General features: G+C 55.1%; 1 protein-coding gene across 1 annotated transcript; it reads left to right on the top strand.

Moving 5' to 3' along the window:
• The first annotated feature begins 8,491 nt into the window (after positions 1-8,491).
• Positions 8,492-13,195, top strand: LOC137372524 (uncharacterized PE-PGRS family protein PE_PGRS54-like). The gene is made up of 4 exons (XM_068036454.1): positions 8,492-8,642; positions 8,898-10,376; positions 11,288-11,441; positions 12,844-13,195. Exons 1-4 carry the CDS (start codon positions 8,492-8,494, stop codon positions 13,193-13,195), a joined length of 2,136 nt encoding a protein of 711 aa, XP_067892555.1.
• Positions 13,196-13,288: the final 93 nt, after the last annotated feature.

Genomic DNA, 13,288 nt, shown 5'->3' with positions numbered 1-13,288 from the left:
TTACTATTATGATCACTGTTACCTAAATGCTTCCCTACTGACACTTGATCCATTTGACCCATGTCATTCCCCAGAGCCAGATCTAGAAATGCATCCTTTCATGTTGGGCTGGAAACATATTGATCTAGAAAACTCTCCTTAATGCACTTCTGAAACTCATCACCCTCTCTGCCCTGATTATATGTTTCTTTCTTTTTATTTACTTTTCATAGGTTTACAGAATCTTGCAGCACAGATGGAAGCCAGTACCAGCTCTTTGAAAGAGATATCAAGTTAGTCCCACTCTCATGCTCTTTTCTCACAGCCCTGTAAATGGTTCCTTAAGTTTTTTTTACCAGCTCTATTTATCAAAGTTGCTAAAGGGAATGAAGTTGACAATAAGTTGCATTAAAACCTCAAAGTTTGGGCTAGATAAAGAAAATGGAAGGCAAGCACATTGGCACTGAGCTTGTTAATTCGCTACTGCTAACTTGTCTGCACAGCTTGCTGGAATCAATACTGACAGAATCTTGAAGGTTACAAATTGCAGAATGAACAAATCCCACTGGGTTTCATCTATTCTGAATGTTTTATGTTCATGGTGGTTATAGTAGTAAGCAGGATCCTAAAGTGCCAGCTTTGTGGGGATTTTCTTTCTAACTTAGGAATAGTTTGCCACTCAAAACAAGAATATTAGATTAAATAATCCTGAAATTGTGAGAGATAAATATGAGCTGTGGTAATGTGACAACTTTCATGTGCACAATGACGAGAATGAGAAAACCTTGTTGGTAATTGTTCTATTAGGGACAACATATAATGGATTATGATAATTGAGCCTAATTCACATGTACAAATGGCAGCTGCTAGAAAACTCCAGTCTTTATCTTTGTGAAACTTGCAGGTTAAAAGCAAGGCGCCATCATGCTAAAGGGCAATTTTACACAGTTCCTTTCTCTTGCGGAAAACTTCTGATTTTGGTGGAAGAAATGCTGAATGAAGACTGGGGGCTTCCTCACAGGAAGAGATGGAAGATTAGAGACAGTAGCTCCTAACTGTCACCTACTGAATGTTAACAAATTAACACTGGAGGAGGGGGTCAAGAGAAGGTATCCAGTCTGGATTATTGGCTGGGGAAGTGAAAAATGGAAATAACACACCTCAAAAGGAAATTGGATGGCCACTTGAGGGAAATAAACTTGCAGGGCTATGAGGATCGAGCGGGAAAGTAGGACTGACCGGACAGCTCTGTAGAGAGCAGGCATGGACTCGATGGGCCGAATGGCCTCCTTGTGTGCTGTAAATAACTTTATTACTCCCAAAATTTGGACACTGCACCATTGTCAAGCATTTGTAAGAGTATAAGAATATGAATGATAAAATGGCGCTACGTTGTATTAGTGACAGCACATGGACATGTTTGTACAAAATCCCTTTATTTGCTATGTTAACAAGGACACAGACTCACTTCACCTTAATACCTTTCATTAAAACAGGAGTCACTAGAATTTTATTCACTACTGCTACTGCTTTTGTACTATGGGAAAAGCTTATATTGGGATGTCTAGGATGGTCTCCTGGGATGCTGAGCGGAGAAATAAGATGCCTCCCACAACAGATCTTAGTGGTCTGATTGATGTGACCTGTTCCATGATCTGTGACTCATGGCCACAATCGCACTTCGGGTCATCCCTCATCCTCCGCTGTGGAGCAAGTGGCCGCATTGTTCATGCCCTGCATGGAGTCGATTGAGTGCTGTCCATTGTCTTCGAAAGAGGTCAGAGCCAGGGATTTCTGCTATTGGGTTATTGATGGAGTGTCAGTTCTTTATGCTACATGCCTTCCACAATTGCATTCATCTGGATAGCGGGCTTATGCCAAATGCATGAATATTAGCAGCTTTTTCCCAGAATGGCTGGTGCAATTTTAAGCACTTTCTTGACGGGTTTTTCAAGAGTTGATGACAACCTACACATGGTGTCCATGTGTGTGCTCGCTCATTGAAAAATTGCCATCCAGGGGTCGACAACGTGTCTGTACGTAGACACCAGTATCCGTGGTAATTTTAAATGTCTTGCTCCTAGTGGCGAGGTTATTTAAAACACAAGTTTAAAGGCTTGGAACAAGACATTTAAAATTACCAGGAGTGAAAGTATTTAGAAACGATCAGGATCATCAGGGCATCGGACTAGGTCCTAGAACAGGGGTCACCAGCATGTCGATTGTGAGCTACTGGTAACTCACCGAGGGTCTTTGAGTAGCTCGCTGACTGTGACTGGAGCATGCGCCATGTGGGTGCTGGAGCTGGACAGAGGTGGTAGTGTCAGATCGACAGCAGCTGAGAAACTGCTGAGTGCAGGAGAGGAATGGAGCCGACAGGTGGGCAGGGAGGCTTCATAAACACCCGGTGTACGCCTCAAACACCTCCAATAGGAAGCTCCCAGTCTTGTGTTTGCACTAAGTGAGGCGGCAGCTGTGGGGCTTCCCTCGTGACAGACCCGGGTTAATGGCCGCCAGCTTTTCAGCTATTTTAGAGGAAATAAAGATCAATAAACTGTAACATCAAACCCCAAAACTTTAAACGAAACTTAGCTCAGTTATAAAGGAGCCTGGGGGAGGGGAGGGACACAGCACAGGGCAGGAGCTCCCCCCTCCCTGGCTCCACAAAGACTCCCCTTCGACTGTGCCACATCTGGGCAGGGTTGTCTCAATGTACAGGAAGCTGCAAGCTTCTAGGTTGAGCTGTGAACTGGGACGAGTGAGGGGGTTTGAGTGACAGGCCTGGGGGGTGCGGGGGGGTGGAATATCAGGGCAGGCACAACCACTGCTCCCCTTTTACCTTTGGCATGTTTTATTGGAGTTGTGTAGGTAAGTGTTTCTAAACTCTGTCTCCCTATCCCGGTAATGTAGGTAGATTGTAGGTTGCAGTCTCTGTTCGACTATATTGCCTCCCCTCATTAGAAGCTCCCCAAAAATACTGGTTTAGCATATTAGAAAGAGGAAGGTTGGGAAGTTGAATAAATGAGCCATTTCACAAAGACCACAGTGATATTGCACAGGTTCTGGTGTTAGACACTGCGAAGGATATCAATCTGCACAGTCATATCTCATTCAATTTTTGAACTAGAACACATTTATAAAGTCTAACGTGCATTAAGTGCCCTCAATGAGGGGCTTGGGAGGTAGCTGTGAAATCTAATTGGTCCGCCACTCCGCAATTATCAACTCAACATTAAAGGCCCATCTAGAGTGAGGTGTGAGATCTTGTCGAGGGACGGCACAGTGGCGTAGTGGTTAGCACTGCAGCCTCACAGCTCCAGCGACCCGGGTTCAATTCTGGGTACTGCCTGTGTGGAGTTTGCAAGTTCTCCCTGTGTCTGCGTGGGTTTCCTCCGGGTGCTCCGGTTTCCTCCCACATGCCAAAGACTTGCAGGTTGATAGGTTAATTGGCCATTATAAATTGCCCCTAGTATAGGTAGGTGGTAGGGAAATATAGGGACAGGTGGGGATGTGGTAGGGATATGGGATTAGTGTAGGATTAGTAGAAGTGGGTGGTTGATGGTCGGCACAGACTCGGTGGGCCGAAGGGCCTGTTTCAGTGTTGCATCTCTAAACTAAACTTAGAACGCAAATGATCAATGTTCTTGCCCTCGAAGAAACCCACCTACCTGACCCCAAACCAAACCAGATACAGGTCCATTTTATACGCTGCTTTCCATGCATTCATTACCAAGTTAGCCGTTATACCGAGATGATGTGGCAGACTGAAAATGCTGTTTCTATTGTAAGAAAATAAAGGTGGTCAATTGATTTCAATTTAGAAAAATAAGCATATCAGACCACTAATGTTATATAAGCTTGCTTTGAAGTTGTTGGGTCTTTTTTCCAATTAAAGTAGATTTGTTAGAGTAAATCTTGCAAGTAAAATAATTTAAACGAGCAAAAGATGGAGACACTGACCACAACACCTGATTCTCCGATCTTTGTTCAGGCTGAGCCAGGCTCTGCACCAGGTGGACCCTATTGTTTATGATACAGTCTATGAATAGTAATGCTTATAGTTAATACCATTATTGGAGCAGCACATAAAACATCAGGGTTGTTTCTGATAACCATCATGAGTTAAAGGCTTCATTCTGCTTTCAAAGGAAATTGAGAAGCTTTTATTTCACTGATTGACACATACCTAAGCATTTTTTCTTCCTTACTGTAATTGTGCTGATCAAAACTGCATGACATCCTTTTCTGAATGTGTTTTCTCCCTTCTCTGTTCCATCTCTGTACAGCTGGAATTCATTAAACTGATAAGCCCATTCCAGAATGGTGGAAAAATTGAAATGCTTTTCTAATGTCACTTAGTGTTAACTGCTGAGGGAAGAGTTTTTACATGCAGAATTGGCAATGTGCTTTCGGAGAAACATTGAATATTTGTATTCATTGCATTTACTTCAGTTTATGACTAATTGTGGAGTTACACCATTTGCAAAGCAAGGCGAGAGATTCTTCCATGGTCTGCTCCACTGTCAGGGTACCTTTACTCAAATTGCGGTGAAAAACCCATTTACGTGCATAGCCCTTGTTCCTGCCGCCTCTGTCAACGTTACAGTGGCAGAGTGGGACCAGCTCCGAGGAACCTCCCAGTCATAGTCACAGCATTTTGCAACACATCAGGTAATCATATCTGTGCCAGCTCTGTGCTAGATTAATCTAAGACTATTCCAATATTCTGCTGTCTCCCATAACTCTGCATATTCCTCTGCTTCAAATATTTATTCCATTTTCCTTTAAAAGATGTTTGCCTCAACCTCTATCGGTGGCAAAGCATTCCATTCTCCAATATTCTTCCACATCAATGTATTTCTCCAAACTGCTTTCTTTGTGACAATTTTAAATTGATGACTCTTTGCTACTGACTTCACAACCAGCAAAAACAATCTTTTCCTACTCACTAATCCATGTCTTCAACATTTTAAAAAACTTGATTAAATCTTCTTTTAGCTTCATTGGAAAGGTAGGTGAGGAGGGTTATAAGACAATATGAAGCATAACAAAATATGAATGATTGCGGGTCTCTGAGAGATTGCGGGTCTTAAGGGGAAATTGTGGGTCACGGGTGTCTTTAATGCATCAGTGCAGACTCGATGGGCCAAAGGGCCACTTCTGCACTGTATTATTTTGTGATTCTGTGATTCTGGGTGGATTGCGGGACTCGGGGGTGGGGGGGCGGGATTGTGGGTCTCAGGGAGAGTGCGTGTCTCGGGTGATTGCGGGTCTGGGGGGAGATTGTGGGTCTTGGGAGGAGATTGTGGGTCTTGGGGGGATTGTGGGTCTCAGGGGGATTGTGGGTCTTGGGGAGATTGTGGGTCTTGGGGGGATTGTGTGTCTTGGGGGGATTGTGGGCCTCGGGAGGAGATTGTGGGTCTCGGGAGGAGATTTAGGTTTCTGGGGGATTGTGGGTCTCGGGAGGAGATTGTGGGTCTCGGGAAGATTGTGGGTCTTGGGGGGATTGTGGGTCTCGGGAGGAGATTGTGGGTCTCAGGGGGATTGTGGTTCTTGGGGAGATTGTGGGTCTTTGGGGGATTGTGGGTCTCGGGAGGGGGATTATGGGTCTCGGGAGGAGATTGTGGGTCTTGGGGGCATTGTGGGTCTCAGGAGGAGATTGTGGGTCTTGGGGGGGACTGTGGGTCTTGGGAGGAGATTGTGGCTCTCAGGGGGATTGTGGGTCTCGGGGGGTGATTGTGGGTATTGGGGGGATTGTGGGTCTCAGGGGGATTGTGGGTCTTGGGGAGATTGTGGGGCTTGGGGGGATTGTGTGTCTCGGGGGGAGATTGTGGGTATTGGGGTGATTGTGGGTCTCGGGGATTGTGGGTCTTGGGCAGATTGTGGGTCTTGGGGGGATTGTGGGTCTCAGGGGGATTGTGTATCTTGGGGAGATTGTGGGTCTTGGGCGGATTGTGGGTCTCGGAAGGGTATTGTGGGTCTCGGGGGGAGATTGTGGGTCTTCTGGGGATTCTGGGTCGGGGGGATTGCGGGTCTTGGGAGGAGATTATGGGTCTCGGGGGGAGATTGTGGGTCTCGGGAGGCGATTGTGGGTCTTGGGGGGATTGTGGGTCTCGCGAGGAGATTGTGGGTCTTGGGGGGATATTGTGGTCTCGGGGGGATTGCGGATCTTGGGAGGAGATTGTGGGTCTCGGTGGGAGATTGTGGGTCTTGGGGGGATTGTGGGTCTCTGTGGGATTGTGGGTCTCGGGAGGAGATTGTGGGTCTCGGGGGGAGATTGTGGGTCGGGCGGATTGTGGGTCTCGGATGGAGATTGTGGGTCTCGGGGGATTGTGGGTCTCGGGAGGAGATTGTGGGTCTCGGGGGGAGATTGTGGGTCTCTGGGTGAGATTGTGGTTCTCGGGGGGAGATTGTGGGTCTCTGTGGGAGATTGTGGGTCTCGGGAGGAGATTGTGGGTCTTGGGGGGATTGTGGGTCTCGGGGAGAGATTGTGGGTCTTGGGGGGATTGTTGGTCTCGGGGGGAGATTGTGGGTCTCGGGGGAAGATTGTGGGTCTCGGGAGGAGATTGTGGGTCTCGGGGGTGGATTGTGGGTCTCGGGGGGAGATGGTGGGTCTCGGGGGTTTGCGGTTCTCGGGGGGATTGTTGGTCTCGGAGGGAGGTTGTGGGTCTCAGGGGGATTGTGGCCGGGCGGATTGTGGGTCTCGGGGGGAGGTTGTGGGTCTCGGGGGGAGATCGTGGGTCTCGGGGGGAGATTGTGGGTCTCGGGGGGAGATTGTGGGTCTCGGGGGGATCGCGGGTCTCGGGAGGAGAATGTGGGTCTTGGCGGGATTGTGGGTCTCGGGAGGAGATTGTGGGTCTCGGGGGAGATTGTGGGTCTCGGGGTGCGATTGTGGGTCTTGGGGGGAGATTGTGGGTCTTGGGGGGATTTTGGGTCTCGGGAGGAGATTGTGGGTCTCGGGAGGAGATTGTGGGTCTTGGGGGGATTGTGGGTCTCCGGGGGGGATTGTGGGTCTCGGGAAGAGATTGTGGGTCTTGGAGGGATTGTGGGTCTCTGGGGGAGATTGTGGGTCTCGGGGGGAGATTGTGGGTCTTGGGGGGATTGTGGGTCTCGGGGGGAGATTGTGGGTCTCGGGAGGAGATTGTGGGTCTCGGGGGTGGATTGTGTCTCGGGGGGAGATGGTGGGTCTCGGGGGGATTGCGGGTCTCGGGACGTGATTGTGGGTCTTGGGGGGAGATTGTGGGTCTCGGGGTGATTGTTGTTCTCGGGGGAGATTGTGGGTCTCGGAGTGCGATTGTGGGTCTTGTGGGGAGATTGTGGATCTCGGGGATTGTGGGTCTTGCGGAGATTGTGGATCTTGGGAGGATTTTGGGTCTCGGGAGGAGATTGTGGGTCTTGGGGGGATTGTGGGTCTTGGGGGGATTGTGGATCCCGGGAGGAGATTGTGGGTCTCGGGGGGAGATTGTGGGTCACGTGGGGAGATTGTGTGTCTTGGGGGGAGATTGTGTGTCTCAGGGGGATTGTGGTTCTTGGGGAGATTGTGGGTCTCGGGAGGAGATTGGGGTCTCGGGAGGAGATTGTGGGTCTCAGGGGAATTGCGGGTCTTGGGGAGATTGTGGGTCTTGGGGGGATTGTGGGTCTCCGGGGGGGATTGTGGGTCTTGGGAAGAGATTGTGGGTCTTGGGGGGATTGTGGTTCTCGGGGGAGGGATTGTGGGTCTCGGGAGGAGATTGTGGGTCTTGGGGGGGATTGTGGGTCTCGGGAGGAGATTGTGGGTCTCAGGGGGATTGTGGGTCTTGGGGAGATTGTGGGTCTTGGGGGTATTGTGAGTCTCGGGGTGGATTTTGGGTCTCCGGTGGATTGTGGGTCTCGGGGGGGGGATTGTGGGTCTCGGGGGGAGATTGTGGGTCTTGGGGGGATTGTGGGTCTCGGGGGGAGATGGTGGGTCTCGGGGGGATTGCGGGTCTCGGGACGAGATTGTGGGTCTTGGGGGGAGATTGTGGGTCTCGGGGGGTGCTTGTGGGTCTCGGGGGATTGTGGGTCGTGCGGATTGTGGGTCTCGGGGGGAGGTTGTGGGTCTCGGGGGGAGATTGTGGGTCTTGGGGGGAGATAGTGGGTCTCGGGGGGATTGCGGGTCTCGGGAGGAGATTGTGGGTCTTGGGGGGATTGTGGGTCTCGGGAGGAGATTGTGGGTCTCGGGGGAGATTGTGGGTCTCGGGGTGCGATTGTGGGTCTTGTGGGGAGATGGTGGGTCTCGGGGGGATTGCGGGTCTCGGGACGAGATTGTGGGTCTCGGGGGGATTGAGGGTCTCGGGGGAAGATTGTGGGTCTTGGGGGGATTGTTGGTCTCGGGGTAGATTGCGGGATTCGAGGGGAGATTGTGGATATCTGGGTGAGATTGCAGGTCTCGAGGGGAGATTGCGGGTCTTGGGGGTAAATTGCGGGTCTCAGGGGGTTTGCGGGTGTCGGGGCGATTGCGGGTGTCGGGGGGATTGCGGGTCTCAGGGGGCGAATGCGGGTCTCGGGGCGATTGTGGGTCTCGGGGGAGATTGCAGGTCTCGGGGGGACTGCGGGTGTTGGGGCGATTGCGGGTGTCAGGGAGATTGTGGGTCTCGGGGGGAGATTGTTGGTCTCGGGGGGATTGCGGGTCTCGGGGGGAGATTGTGGGTCTCGGGGGGATTGCGGGTCTCGGGGGGCGATTGTGGGTCTCGGGGGGATTGTGGGTCTCGGGGGGAGATTGTGGGTCTCGGGGGTAGATTGTGGGTCTCGGGGGGAGATTGTGGGTCTCGGGGGGAGATTGTGGGTCTCGGGGGGATTGTGGGTCTCGGGGGGTGATTGTGGGTCTTGGGGGGATCGTTGGTCTCGGGGTAGATTGCGGGATTCGAGGGGAGATTGTGGATATCTGGGTGAGATTGCAGGTCTCGAGGGGAGATTGCGGGTCTTGGGGGTAGATTGCGGGTCTCAGGGGGTTTGCGGGTCTCGGGGCGATTGCGGGTGTCGGGGGGATTGCGGTCTTAGGGGGCAATTGCGGGTCTCGGGGCGATTGTGGGTCTCGGGGGAGATTGCAGGTCTCGGGGCGATTGCGGGTGTCGGGGCGATTGCGGGTGTCAGGGAGATTGCGGGTCTCGGGGGGGAGATTGCGGGTCTCGGGGGGAGATTGCGGGTCTCGGGGCGATTGTGTGTTTCGGGGGAGATTGCGGGTCTTGGGGGGATTGCATGTGTAAGGGCGATTGCTGGTGTCGGGGAGATTGCGGGTCTCTGGGGGGAGATTGCGGGTGTTGGGGGGATAGTGGGTCTCGGGGGGAGTTTGCGGGTCTCCGGGGGACATTGCGCATCACCGGGGGGAGATTGCGGGTCTTGGGGGATTGTGGGTCTCGGGGGGAGATTGCGGATCATTGGGGCGAGATTACGCGACTCTGGGGGGTTGCGGGTCTCGAGGGGTGATTGCGGGAGTCGGGGCAATTGCGGGTGTCGGGGAGATTGCGGGTCTTGGGGGGAATTTTGGTCTCGGGGGGAGATTGCGGGTCTCAGGGAGATTGCGGGTCTCGGGGGGATTGCGGATCTCGGTGGGAGATTGCGGGTCTCAGGGGGAGATTGCGGGTCTCAGGGAGATTGCGGGTCTCAGGGATTTGCGGGTCTCGGGGGATATTGCGGGTCTCGGGGAGATTGCTGTTCTCGGGGGTTTGCAGGTCTCGGGGGGAGATTGTGGGTCTCGGAGATTGCGTATCTCGGGGGTTTGCGGGTCTCGGTGGGTTTGCGGGTCTCGGGGAGATTGCGGGTCTCAGGGGGAGATTGCTGGTCTCAGGGAGATTGCGGGTCTCAGGGATTTGCGGGTCTCGGGGGATATTGCGGGTCTCGGTGGGTTTGCGGGTCTCAGGGGGAGATCGCGGGTCTCAGGGAGATTGCGGGACTCGGGGGTTTGCGGGTCTCAGGGGGAGATTGCGGGTCTCAGGGAGATTGCAGGTCTCGGGGGTTTGCGGGACTCGGGGGGAGATTGCGGGTCTTGAGGGGGATTGTGGATCTCGGGGGGAAATTGCTGGTCTCGGGGGGATTGTGGGTCTTGGGGGGAGATTGCTGGTCTCGGGGGGATTGTGGGTCTTGGGGGGAGATTGCGGGTCTCGGGGGGATTGTGGGTCTCGGCGGGAAATTGCTGGTCTCGGGGGGATTGTGGGTCTTGGGGGGAGATTGCGGGTCTCGGGGGGATTGTGGGTCTCGGGAGCAGATTGTGGGTCTTGGGGGGATTTTGGGTCTCGGGAGGAGATTGTGGGTCTCGGGGGGTGGATTGTGGGTCTCAGGGGGAGATTGTGGGTCTCGGGGGGATTGCGCGTCTCGGGGGGAGATTGTGGGTCTCGGGGAGATTGTTGGTCTCGGGGGATTGCGGGTCTCGGGCGGAGATTGTGGGTCTCGGGGGGATTGCGGCTATCGGGGGGAGATTGTGGGTCTCGGGGGGATTGTGGGTCTCGGGGGGAGATTGTTGGTCTCGGGGGATTGTGGGTCTCGGGGGGATTGTGGGTCACGGGGGGGGATTGTGGGTCTCGGGGGGAGATTGTGGGTCTCGGGGGGAGATTGTTGGTCTCGGGGGATTGTGGGTCTCGGGGGGATTGCGTGTCTCGGGGGGAGATTGTGGGTCTCGGGGGGATTGCGGGTCTCGGGGGGAGATTATGGGTCTCGGGGCGATTGTGGGTCTCGGGGGGAGATTGTGGGTCTCGGGGGGATTGTGGGTCTCGAGGGTAGATTGTGGGTCTCGGGGGTAGATTGTGGGTCTCGGGGGGAGATTGTGGGTCTCGGGGGGGAGATTGTGGGTCTTGGGGGGATTGTGGGTCTCGGGGGGAGATTGTGGGTCTCGGGGGGATTGTGGCTCTCGGGGGGAGATTGTTGGTCTCGGGGGGAGATTGTGGGTCTCGGGGGGAGATTGTAGGTCTCGGGGGGAGATTGTGGGTCTCGGGGGGAGATTGTGGGTCGGGGGGACTGTGGGTCTCGGGGGGAGATTGTGGGTCTCGGGGAGATGGTGGCTCTCGGGGGGAGATTGTTGCTCTCGGGGGGATTGTGGGTCTCCGTGGGAGATTGTGGGTCTCGGGGGGATTGCGGGTCTCGGGGGGAGATTGTGGGTCTCGGGGGGAGATTGTAGGTCTTGGGGGGGTTGTGGGTCTCGGGGGGATTGTGGGTCTCGGGGGGAGATTGTGGGTCTTGGGGGGATTGTTGGTCTCGGGGTAGATTGCGGGATTCGAGGGGAGATTGTGGATATCTGGGTGAGATTGCAGGTCTCGAGGGGAGATTGCGGGTCTTGGGGGTAATTTGCGGGTCTCAGGGGGTTTGCGGGTGTCGGGGCGATTGGGGGTGTCGGGGGGATTGCGGGTCTCAGGGGGCGAATGCGGGTCTCGGGGCGATTGTGGGTCTCGGGAGAGATTGCAGATCTCGGGGGGATTGCCGGTGTCGGGGCGATTGCGGGTGTCGGGGAGATTGTGGGTCTCGGGGGGAGATTGTTGGTCTCGGGGGGATTGCGGGTCTCGGGGGGAGATTGTGGGTCTCGGGGGGATTGCGGGTCTCGGGGGGCGATTGTGGGTCTCGGGAGGATTGTGGGTCTCGGGGGGAGATTGTGGGTCTCGGGGGTAGATTGTGGGTCTCGGGGGGAGATTGTGGGTCTCGGGGGGATTGTGGGTCTCGGGGGGAGATTGCGGGTCTCGGGGGGATTGTGGGTCTCGGGAGCAGATTGTGGGTCTTGGGGGGATTTTGGGTCTCGGGAGGAGATTGTGGGTCTCGGGGGGTGGATTGTGGGTCTCAGGGGGAGATTGTGGGTCTCGGGGGGAGATTGTGGGTCTCGGGAGGATTGTGGGTCTCGGGGGGAGATTGTGGGTCTCGGGGGGGGGATTGTGGGTCTCAGGGGGAGATTGTGGGTCTCGGGGGGATTGCGCGTCTCGGGGGGAGATTGTGGGTCTCGGGGAGATTGTTGGTCTCGGGGGATTGCGGGTCTCGGGCGGAGATTGTGGGTCTCGGGGGGATAGCGGCTATCGGGGGGAGATTGTGGGTCTCGGGGGGATTGTGGGTCTCGGGGGGAGATTGTTGGTCTCGGGGGATTGTGGGTCTCGGGGGGATTGTGGGTCTCGGGGGGAGATTGTGGGTCTCGGGGGGAGATTGTGGGTCTCAGAGGGATTGAGGGTCTCGGGGGGAGATTGTTGGTCTCGGGGGATTGTGGGTCTCGGGGGGATTGCGTGTCTCGGGGGGAGATTGTGGGTCTCGGGGGGATTGCGGGTCTCGGGGGGAGATTATGGGTCTCGGGGCGATTGTGGGTCTCGGGGGGATTGTGGGTCTCGAGGGTAGATTGTGGGTCTCGGGGGTAGATTGTGGGTCTCGGGGGGAGATTGTGGGTCTCGGGGGGGAGATTGTGGGTCTTGGGGGGATTGTGGGTCTCGGGGGGAGATTGTGGGTCTTGGGGGGATTGTGGGTCTCGGGGGGAGATTGTGGGTCTCGGGGGGATTGTGGCTCTCGGGGGGAGATTGTTGGTCTCGGGGGGAGATTGTGGGTCTCGGGGGGAGATTGTGGGTCTCGGGGGGAGATTGTGGGTCTTGGGGGGACTGTGGGTCTCGGGGGGAGATTGTGGGTCTCGGGGAGATTGTGGCTCTCGGGGGAGATTGTTGCTCTCGGGGGGATTGTGGGTCTCCGTGGGAGATTGTGGGTCTCGGGGGGATTGCGGGTCTCGGGGGGAGATTGTGGGTCTCGGGGGGAGATTGTTGGTCTTGGGGGGATTGTGGGTCTCGGGGGGATTGTGGGTCTCGGGGGGAGATTGTGGGTCTTGGGGGGATTGTTGGTCTCGGGGTAGATTGCGGGATTCGAGGGGAGATTGTGGATATCTGGGTGAGATTGCAGGTCTCGAGGGGAGATTGCGGGTCTTGGGGGTAATTTGCGGGTCTCAGGGGGTTTGCGGGTGTCGGGGCGATTGGGGGTGTCGGGGGGATTGCGGGTCTCAGGGGGCGAATGCGGGTCTCGGGGCGATTGTGGGTCTCGGGAGAGATTGCAGATCTTGGGGGGATTGCCGGTGTCGGGGCGATTGCGGGTGTCGGGGAGATTGTGGGTCTCGGGGGGAGATTGTTGGTCTCGGGGGGATTGCGGGTCTCGGGGGGAGATTGTGGGTCTCGGGGGGATTGCGGGTCTCGGGGGGCGATTGTGGGTCTCGGGAGGATTGTGGGTCTCGTGGGGAGATTGTGGGTCTCGGGGGTAGATTGTGGGTCTCGGGGGGAGATTGTGGGTCTCGGGGGGAGATTGTGGGTCTCGGGGGGATTGTGGGTCTCGGGGGGAGATTGTGGGTCTTGGG

This window comes from Heterodontus francisci, chromosome 1 (genome assembly GCF_036365525.1).
Source record: "Heterodontus francisci isolate sHetFra1 chromosome 1, sHetFra1.hap1, whole genome shotgun sequence".
Taxonomy (NCBI): Eukaryota; Metazoa; Chordata; class Chondrichthyes; order Heterodontiformes; family Heterodontidae; genus Heterodontus; species Heterodontus francisci.
The sequence above is the reverse complement of the archived record's forward strand: the minus strand, read 5'-3'. Positions and strand labels throughout refer to the sequence as shown.

What these genes read in the sequence shown, in the direction of transcription:
- LOC137372524 (XM_068036454.1), top strand. Translation starts at nt 8,492, where the DNA reads ATGCGGGTCTCGGGGCGATTGTGGGTCTCGGGGGAGATTGCAGGTCTC. An exon ending in GCGGGTCTCGGGCGGAGATT is followed by an intron (nt 10,377 to 11,287) that starts GTGGGTCTCGGG and finishes TGCGGGTCTCAG; the next exon opens with GGGGTTTGCGGGTGTCGGGG. An exon ending in TTGCGGGTGTCGGGGAGATT is followed by an intron (nt 11,442 to 12,843) that starts GTGGGTCTCGGG and finishes GTGAGATTGCAG; the next exon opens with GTCTCGAGGGGAGATTGCGG.